The sequence below is a fragment of the Hylobates moloch genome, unplaced genomic scaffold, assembly GCF_009828535.3.
Source record: "Hylobates moloch isolate HMO894 unplaced genomic scaffold, HMol_V3 SCAFFOLD_14, whole genome shotgun sequence".
NCBI classification, from domain to species: Eukaryota; Metazoa; Chordata; class Mammalia; order Primates; family Hylobatidae; genus Hylobates; species Hylobates moloch.
In genome coordinates, this window is record NW_026652289.1 from 53,152,895 (window position 1) to 53,163,141 (window position 10,247).

Here is a 10,247-nt window from a genome sequence, read left to right on the forward strand (position 1 = left end):
GCCCAGGCTGGAGTGCAGTGGCGCGCTCTCGGCTCACTGCAAGCTCCACCTCCCGGGTTCACGCCATTCTCCTGCCTCAGCCTCCCAAGTAGCTGGGACTACAGGCGCCTGCCAACACGCCTGGCTAATTTTTTGTATTTTTAGTAGAGACGGGGTTTCACCGTGTTAGCCAAGATGGTCTCGATCTCCTGACCTCGTGATCCGCCCACCTCGGCCTCCCAAAGTGCTGGGATTACAGGCTTGAGCCACCGCGCCCAGCCTAGTATTGTTAACAGAGATAAGAAAGTTGCAAGATAAAGCTAATTTTTTTTGAGACAGAGTCTCCTTCTGTTGCCCAGGCTGGAGTGCAGTGGTGCGATCTTTTTTTTTTGAGACGGAGTCTTGCCTTGTCGCCCAGGCTGGAGTGCAGTGGCACCATCTCGGCTCACTGCAAGCTCCGCCTCCCGGGTTCACACCATTCTCCTGCCTCAGGCTCCCGAGTAGCTCGGACTACAGGCGCCCGCCACCACGCCCAGCTAATTTTTTTGTATTTTTAGTAGAGACAGGGTTTCACCGTGTTAGCCAAGATGGTCTCGATCTCTTGACCTCATGATCCACCCCCCCTCGGCCTCCCAAAGTGCTGGAATTACAGGCGTGAGCCACCACGCCCAGCCACAATGGTGTGACCTTGGCTCACTGCAACCTCCACCTCCCGGGATCAAGCGATTCTTGTGACTCAGCCTCCCAAGTACCTGGGACTACAGGCATGTGTTACCACACCCGGCTAATTTTTGTATTTTTCATAGAGATGGGGTTTTACCATATTGCCAGGCTGATCTCAAACTCCTGAGCTCAGGCAACCTGCCTGCCATGGCCTCCCAAAGTGCTGGGATTATAGGCATGAGCCACTGTACCCGGCCAAGATAAAGCTAATTTTGAAGGAGGAGACTTAGTTGCAGACATAATGGATCTGAGATTATGGGAAACAGAAGGTTACTGGTTGAATAAGCAATCTGTGATTATAAAACTGAAGCTTAGGTGAGATGAAAACAGCTAGAGATTCGTACACAGTTGACACTGTCAGCCTGGATGTGATGGCTGAAGTTCTGATGATTAAGGCTCTGAGAGGGTATGTAGCAGTGCTTCCCAAACCTACCTACGACTCATCTGGGGATCTTGCTGACATGCAGATTCATGTTTCTTACACTCTCCCATACGATGCTGGTGTGATTGGTCCACGGACCATACAGAATAGCAGGGATGTGGAAAGATGAGCAGGGAGCTAACCATCTATGGTCTGGAGTTACCATTGGGGAGTAAAACAGAAGAGCCTACAAAAGAAAAAAAAGCATTTCCCAGAGTCATGTTTCTTGTCTTCTCCTTTTATTCCAGGTCCTTTGGAGAATACCTATCGTGATTTCTGGCTCATGGTATGGGAGCAAAAAGTCTTGGTGATTGTCATGACCACCCGGTGAGTTAATCCCTTTTTTCCAAAGGTCTCCACCTCCACTCTGTCCCTAAGCATGGGTGATTGAAGAGGGAAGTTTAGCTTTTAGAAATAATGAGGGTCAGCCGGCCGGGCGCTGTGGCTCACGCCTGTAATCCCAGCACTTTGGGAGGCCGAGACGGGCGGATCACGAGGTCAGGAGATAGAGACCATCCTGGCTAACATGGTGAAACCCCGTCTCTACTAAAAATACAAAAAATTAGCCGGGCGCGGCGGCAGGCGCCTGTAGTCCCAGCTACTCGGGAGGCTGAGGCAGGAGAATGGCGTGAACCCGGGAGGCGGAGCTTGCAGTGAGCCGAGATCGCGCCACTGCACTCCAGCCTCGGGGAAAGAGCGAGACTCCGTCTCAAAAAAAAAAAAAAGAAATAATGAGGGTCAGCCTGGCGCGGTGGCTCATGCCTGTAATCCCAGCACTTAGGGAGGCCGAGGCGGGTGGATCACAAGGTCAGGAGTTCCAGACCAGCCTGGCCAGCCTGGTGAAACCCCGTCTCTATTAAAAATACAAAAAATTAGCCAGGCATGGTGCCTTCTCTATTAAAAATACAAAAAATTAGCCGGGCATGCTGCTGCGTGCCTGTAATCCCAGCTACTCGGGAGGCTGAGGCAGGAGAATCACTTGAACCCAGGAGGCAGAGGTTGCAGTGAGCTGGGATCATGCCATTGCACTCCAGCCTGGGTTACAGAGCGAGACTCTGTCTCAATTAAAATAAAAAAAAAAATTGAGGATTAGGAAAGCCAAGGCAAAGATTTTGAGATATCTCTTAGCTAATCCACAACCCGGGTATGGTGGAGATGAATAGATCTAACTTGTTAAAGCTTTAATCCCCGGCTCTGGCAGCCCTGTGCCAGTTATACCCTATTTTGAGGTCCTGGCCTTATCCACTAAAGGAAGTTCTGGGAAACATGGGACAATTCTTGTTTAATCTGTTTCCTATTTCCAGAGGGGTGCTGCCTTCCCGACTCCTGAATTACCAGATTCCCTTTGCTCTCCATTTGTTGCTACTTTTTTTTTTCCTTTTGAGATGGAGTCTCACTCTGCCACCAGGCTGGAGTGCAGTGGCGTGATCTTGGCTCAAGGTAACTTCCGTCTCCCAGGTTCAAGCAATTCTCCTGCCTCAGCCTCCCGAGTAGCTAGGATTACAGGCATGTGCCACCATGCCCGGCTAATTTTTTTTTTTTTTTTTTTTTTTTTTTTGAGACGGTGTCTTGTTCTGTCACCCAGGTGGGAGTACAATGGCTCGATCTCAGTTCACCGCAACCCTTGCCTCCCGGGTTCAAGTGATTCTCCTGAGTAGCTGAGATTACAGGAACGTGCCACCACGCCCAGCTAATTTTTGTATTTTTAGTAGAGATGGGGTTTTACCATGTTGGTCAGGCTGGTCTTGAACTCCTGACCTCGTGATCCGTCGCCTCGGCCTCCCAAAGTGCTGGGATTACAAGCATGAGCCACTGCGCCTGGCCAGGAAGATTTTAACGAAAGGAATATTTTTGAAATTTTGGTCGCCGGGCGTGGTGGCTCAAGCCTGTAATCCCAGCACTTTGGGAGGCCGAGGCGGGCGGATCACAAGGTCAGGAGATCGAGACACCATCCTGGCTAACACGGTGAAACCCCATCTCTACTAAAAATACAAAAAATTAGCCGGGCGTGTTGGCGGGCGCCTGTAGTCCCAGCTACTCGGGAGGCTGAGGCAGGAGAATGGCATGAACCCGGGAGGCGGAGCTTGCAGTGAGCCGAGATCGCGCCACTGCACTCCAGCCTGGGGGACAGAGCAAGACTCCGTCTCCAAAAAAAAAAAAAAAATTTTGGTCTACAAATCTGGCAAATTTAAGGAATAACCTATTTCAGATGAGGAAGGAAAAAAACGAATGTGAATGTTAAATTCCCTTCCTTAGCACTGTTATAACCACCACTTATTTGGAGAGGAGGTAGTGGGAGAAGTTCTACCTTGGAATACTTTGGGGCCACTGAAGGGTGGCAAGGTAGATTTAGGCTTTTTTTTTTTTGAGACAGTCTCACTCTGTTGCGCAGGCTGGAGTTCAGTGGTGCGATCTCAGCTCACTGCAACCTCTGCCTCCCAGGTTGAAGCTATTCTTCTGCCTCAGCCTCCCTAGTAGCTGGGATTACAGGTGCCCACCACCATGCCTGGCTAATTTTTGTATTTTTAGTAGAGATGGGGTTTCACCATGTTGGCCAGGCTAGTCTCGAACTCCTCACCTCAGGTGATCCGCCACCTTGGCCTCCTAAAGTGCTGGGATTACAGGCATGAGTCACTGCACCTGGCCTAGGCCTTTTTTTTTTTTTTTTGAGACAGAGTCTCACTTTATCATCCAGGCTGGAGTGCAGTGGCGCCATCTCAGCTCACTGCAGTCTCAACCACCTGGATTCAAGCAATCCTCCTGCCTCAGCCTCCTAAGTAGCTGGGACTACAGGTACCCACCACCATGCCTGACTAATTTTTGTATTTTTAGTAGAGACAGGGTTTCCATGTTGCCTGGGCTGGGACTTTAGGCCTTTACACAAACCTCTTGCTAACATACCAGGAGATGTGTGTTTATCAGTTTATCAGAGAGTTCTCTCTGACCTATCATATTTTCATATTTTCTCTACTCTTTTTTTTTCTTTTTCTTTTTTTATTTTTATTTTTTGAGATGGAGTCTCACGACGTTACCCAGGCTGGTCTCAAACTCCTGGTCTTAGGTGATTCTCCTGCCTAAGCCTCCCAAGTAGCTGGGATTACAGGCATGCACCACTATACCCAGCTACTATACTGTTTTTTTCTCTGTTCACCCAGTATTTATCCCACATATGTGAGAAGTACTGTTGCGTATTAGGAAAAAGACCAAATGCTGTATAAGTGCTCAGTAACTGTCTGCTATATGAGTACATGCAGAAACTTTAGCTGTGAGTACATTTGTTTAGAATGAAGAGGTTTCCTTTCCTTTCTGCTGAGAATCAATGGTATAAGTTAGAAGCAATGCAAGAGATGATATTGCTGCCTGGGGGTATATCAGGTCTTTGGGGAAGCCAGGTTACTGCTGTGGAGAGGAAGAATGGAAGGCTTACCTTGCTCTGTGTGTCTTCAGCTTTGAGGAAGGTGGCAGGAGAAAGTGTGGCCAATACTGGCCTTTAGAAAAAGACTCTCGGATCCGATTTGGCTTCCTCACAGTGACCAATCTAGGCGTGGAGAACATGAATCATTATAAGAAAACAACGCTAGAAATTCACAACACAGAGGTAAATCCAGGTTTCTTTTTTCTCACCTTGTTGAAACGGGGAGAATAATTACTGTAATGGAAATCTCCAGAGGGAATACGTAGGATACCAGGGAGGTTATGAGTTGCTTCTGTTTTTCTAGGGACAGGATGAGGATATTTAACTCACAGTCAATATAGCCATATTACTGCAGCACGATAGGAACATTAAATAGGAGTAAAGCTTATAATTTTAGAAATCTGGAACTGGGTGCAATGGCTTATGCCTATAATCCCAGCACTCTGGGAGGCAGAGGCGGAAGGATCACTTGAGCCCAGGAGTTCAAGACAATCTAGGCAACACAGTGAGATCCTGTCTCTACAAAACGTAGAACAAATTAGCTGGGCATGGTGGCACACGCCTGTGAGGTCAAGGCAGCAGTAAGTTTGATCGTGCCACTGCACTCCAACCTGGGCAACAGAGTGAGATCCTGTCTCAAAAAAAAATTCTGGATCTTACAGTATAGGAATTCTGCCTTTTCCAAACAATTAACCAACCCTTCCTTTGGGTTTGTAGTAAAGAAGCAATTATGGGAAAAGTTGACAGTGGTGGATAGGAGCCTTGGTGGTAGGGATAACCAGGGTGTTGAGAATCTGGAAAAGCCAGAGGTAGCTAGGGGCAGGCAGAAATAACCTCATTAACGTTTACTTCTTTTCTCATCTAAGGAACGACAGAAACGCCAGGTGACCCACTTCCAGTTCTTGAGCTGGCCAGACTATGGTGTCCCTTCCTCAGCAGCTTCCCTCATTGACTTCTTGAGAGTGGTCAGAAACCAGCAGAGTCTGGCTGTGAGCAACATGGGAGCACGCTCCAAAGGGCAGTGCCCTGAGCCACCCATTGTGGTCCATTGCAGTGCAGGCATTGGCAGGACAGGTAATGCACCTAATGCAGCTCTTGGTGTCTGCAGGGGCAGTAGGGGTGGACGAGGAAAAACAAAGCTCTTAGCCCACATCTGTGATTGGAGAAGGAACTCACTTGCTCCCTTGGTGGTGAATTGCTGTGAAAAATCCCTCTTCTTTTTTTTTTTTTTTTTTTTTTTGAGACAGAGTCTCGCTCTGTCGCCCAGGCTGGAGTGCAGTGGCGCAATCTCGGCTCACTACAAGCTCCGCCTCCCGAGTTCACGCCATTCTCCTGCCTCAGCCTTTCCGAATAGCTGGGACTACAGGCGCCCGCCATCACGCCCGGCTAATTTTTTTTTTGTATTTTTAGTACAGACGGGATTTCACCGTGGTCTCGATCTCCTGACCTCGTGATCCACCCGCCTTGGCCTCCCAAAGTGCTGGGATTACAAGCGTGAGCCACCGCGCCCGGCGAAAAATCCCTCTTCTGTTGTCCTTTTGGTGGACCAAGTGATGGCCAGAATATATATTTCACAAGCCAAGTCCTCTAGGGGTTGATGTTTTATACACCCCATCATAACGCTGACTCTGTCACCTGTTAGCACTGTCACTGCAGGTATCCCAGAGAGCTCAGCTGGGCTGCTACTTCCTTCCCATCCAGCCCTCCCTGGAGGGACTCCCCACCCTGTGCTGTGTTCTCCATTCTGGAGCCAGTTAGCAGCTTTTGTCTTAAGGGCATGTACATGGTAGGAAATGTTGGCCTTTCTAGTTCAAAGTTCCCTTTGGGAGAAAGTTGGGAATAGGTTTTTGTTAGGCCTCTGAAAAACTGGTGGACTCTGGAAATTAGGTGTGGGAGTGCTGTCAGTCTGTCTGTCTGGGATTGAAGCAGGAAGTTCCCCTGTGTCACCTTCCCATTTCCACTTCCTGTTACCCCAGTGTATGTCCTGAGAGATAAGAGGCCTTCTCATTTCTCTGGCCTCCAACACTCCCTGTGACCTCCTCCTTGAGTCCTTTCAGGCCTAAGGCCACCTGGCCTTCTGCCATGGGGCACTTTGCCTTTGAATTCATTAATTCAGTTCTGCCTGGGTTATTTGGTAGAGGGAGGAAGAGAGGAGAGATAAACCAGATGTGATCACTTACTTCCTTCTTCAGGTACCTTCTGCTCACTGGACATCTGCCTGGCACAGCTGGAGGAGCTTGGCACCCTTAATGTGTTCCAGACGGTGTCACGCATGAGGACCCAGAGGGCCTTCAGCATCCAGACCCCTGAGCAGTACTATTTTTGCTACAAGGCCATCCTGGAGTTCGCAGAGAAGGAGGGCATGGTATCCTCTGGCCAAAACCTGCTGGCCGTGGAGAGTCAGTAACTCTCCTATGAACCTCCTACCTGCTGGCCAGCCTTCCTTAAACTACCCTGGACACCGCTGAGCCTATAGGTTGCCATCAGTTACGCTGAAGCCATGGATCAACTTCTTTCTTGTGTCTCCCGGCACACGTGTGCACGCAAGGCAGCCTTTCCCTTTGGCTAGATAAATGTGGTGAAATTGCCACTAGAAAGGGCCAGCAGCAATGTGTTCTTAATTCCTAGCATCTGCTATCAAACTGTGCCTTATTAAAACCAAATTGTGGCTATTGATTTTTGCTAGGGTCCCCGAGGTAAGTGGGGAAGGAACCTCCCTCCTCCTTTCTCCTGCCATTCTCTTTCTAGAGGTCTCCTGTCTCCCACTCCTTCCCTTTGCTAGGATTTTATGGGGAGGTTTGATGAGCATTTGCCTTTCTCCCCAGAGAGCTTGACCAAGTTACATATTCTAGAAATCATCCTGAGTGCCAAGCACGTTTATAAGTAGGGCGTGTATTCCAGTCCTTTCTGTCATTCTGTGTGTGTGCGTGTGTGTATGTGCACTTATGTGTATGGGTCCATATGTACGTGTGTATATAATATATATTGTATGTGATAATATGATCATATTCTATAAATACATATACACACAGATACTCCTTTGTAGAAGTTCCTGGGGCTCCGTGTTGCAGTTCAGGACTCCTTGCTTCTTGGACCCTACTATTTATCCTGGACTAGCTTGGGTTGGTGATCATGTCTCCTGTTGTCAGGCTACAGAGTGGTGGAAGAAGACACACACACATCTCCATGTTCCTGCCACAGGGCCCCTTCCTTAAGTAATGACTTATCTCCTTCCAGTTGCCACCTGTTGGAGCCAAAAATGTATTAGTTTGTGGTGACACTGGGTTAGCTCAGCATGGATTTCCCTTATCCAGTGATTTTTCTGCATTTACTTGGCCAATTTGGGGAACAGACCTCCACTGTGATTCCATACTCTCTCTTTGCTTTCACTATCCCAGGGATGGGAGGCAGAGGGTAGAGATGAACTCACTGAGCAGCCAGAGCCAAATGCAATCGGTACGAAGTCTTAGAAGGGAGGAGGGGGAGCCCAGGTATGAGAAAGAAAAAACTACTAAGAAAATACCTCCCTGGGAGGATGAGCTGGGGCCCTTTTTCTTTTGCTGGATGGTTCTTTTATGCAGCTTGGCCCTATCTACTGAGATGCCCATCTCTTCCTGCCTGCTAGCCTGCTAGACCCTCAAACTGGGTGGGTTCTGTGTCAATAAAAAGCTTTACCCCCTGGCTGCGTGAGGTGGTCCCCTGCAATCACCGTTTGTCCCCTACCCACCCAACCTGTCCCTGCCTGCTCCCAGCCCACTCATCCTTATGTGCTAGGGATAAATCAAAAGTCCTCAGCACTCCACATTCCCAAAAAATCCCAGGAACTCCTAAACCTTCCCCTGTCACAGAAGATGAGGTTGGCAGCTGATCAGACCTCAATAATTTTATATTATAATAAGCTCTTTGAATGTGTATATTATTATTTTTTACAATCATTTCATTTTGTATTTAATATCAATGGACTGAGTCAGATTTAGAAAATAATTGTAATGTTCATATTCAATATCTTACAGTGATACAGTTTTGTATTTACATATAAATATACCGACATGATCGAAACCCTTTTAGCTTCATCAATTTAGCAGCCTGGGACATGAGGGAGGGGGTCCAGGAGCTGGTCTGGGAGGGATGAGGGAGGCAGGGAGGGACCCAAGGCTTCAGTATCTGAGACTTTGAGTTCTGACACTATGAGTTCACCTTGTCTGTAGGCCATGGCCCTATCTCTGGACAGAGGGACCAGCACCAGTTCAGTGCTTGAGATGTGCTAAGCGCTGTGCTAGGTGCTTTTCCCCCCACTGCCTCATTCAAACCTCACAACAATTCAGTGAGATATTATCTTCTCTCCCTTCTCCTGTGCACCCCTTTCTCATTTCTATATAGATGAGGAAGGTGAGGTCCAGAGGGTTACAGTGATTTGCTCTAAAACGAGCTCAAGTTGGTCTGCTTACAAAGCCTGTGGTCTCTTCACTGCATGGAAGATGGAGATCTTGTTTTTGGAGAACAGAGGTTTGTTTAGCTCTCCTTTCAGAGTATAAATAGTTCTTAAATTCCAGGTTGTTGTTCTTGTGCCCATGCTTCATGTAGTAGACTCAAAGGGCGACAGGGTTGGTGACTGACTATCCTAGCTAGGACCTCCTGATGTAGGGTCCTCATGTCTGCAGCGTACCAAAGGGGTTACCATTCTCCCCAGGAAACTCCATATCTATGGGTACATGGTCTTTGTGAGAAGATCTTGAGTCATTTCCATTTCTCTCTTAGAAAGAATGGAACCAGAAGCTTTGTCCATGGAAGACCACTCCCCATATCATACCTGTTGGCTGTTGATGGCCTGCCCAGTTGGGGCAGTTGTGGCTGGGAAATATTGGGGTGTTCTTAATAATAGTCATAGCGGCCAATTTACTGGATGCTTACTCTATTCTAGGCACTGTTCAGAGTAATTTCTAGGTATCATCTCATTCACCCTCAACAACCTTTTGAGGTAGGTATTGACAGAAGAAAGAAATTGAGAGACAGGAATGTTGCTTTGCTACAGGCAGGGTCCCAGACCATCTGACTCCAAAGTATCTTCTTTCAGCTCTTACACTAGACTTCCTCTAAGGATCCATCGTCTGATCTGCCAATAAATTTTTATTGAGTTTCTTACCATAATCAGGAGCTCAAGTGTAGAGCAGAAGATTAATCTAGTTCCTTCTCCAGATGAGCCTCCATTCTCTTGGGTGTGCACAAACATAAGAAGTGAACAGAGATTCTTGGATATTTGAGAAACCAGAGAGGTTAGGGGTTTGGTGAAACATGTAAGAAATGGGATTAATGATAAAAGGCCTGGAGGAGGTAACTTTAAATTGTCACTTATTTGAAGAGGCTGTAACCTGACTGCCCTGTGAATTTAAGATTATGCATGAGTTCCTCATTGCATATCTGAAGATTGGTGAGGTTATCTATCACTTGAGCTCTATAAAATGCTGATTCCTGGGCCCATCCAGGAGGTTGTTAGTGAGTGACAGGATTATCCAGGTTTGGGAACCACAGATTTAGTTCATGTTTCTGACCCTATAGAGAGTTAACGAATTGATGTCTCCTAAGTTTTCAGTAAAAGTCAGAGGAACTCCTCCCACTGCCATTGTTTGTAGCTTTTACCAGTGTGAACCTACCTATGTTAGGTGTTAAAGGAGGAGGTAAAGGAAAGGGAAGGCAGAGACGCAACCCAGA

At 47.6% G+C, this 10,247-nt stretch overlaps 1 protein-coding gene across 2 annotated transcripts in view; it reads left to right on the top strand.

The window, feature by feature from the left end:
- PTPN9 (protein tyrosine phosphatase non-receptor type 9) overlaps positions 1 to 8,672 on the top strand; it is a 112,150-nt gene extending 103,478 nt beyond the window's left edge. For both annotated transcript variants that reach the window (XM_032175922.2, XM_032175923.2), the window contains exons 10-13: positions 1,372 to 1,450; positions 4,571 to 4,721; positions 5,405 to 5,612; positions 6,731 to 8,672. In XM_032175922.2, the coding sequence (XP_032031813.1) occupies positions 1,372 to 1,450; positions 4,571 to 4,721; positions 5,405 to 5,612; positions 6,731 to 6,945 (653 nt within the window). In that variant the 3' untranslated portion in view covers positions 6,946 to 8,672. The remainder of the gene's footprint in view (positions 1 to 1,371; positions 1,451 to 4,570; positions 4,722 to 5,404; positions 5,613 to 6,730) is intronic.
- Positions 8,673 to 10,247: the final 1,575 nt, after the last annotated feature.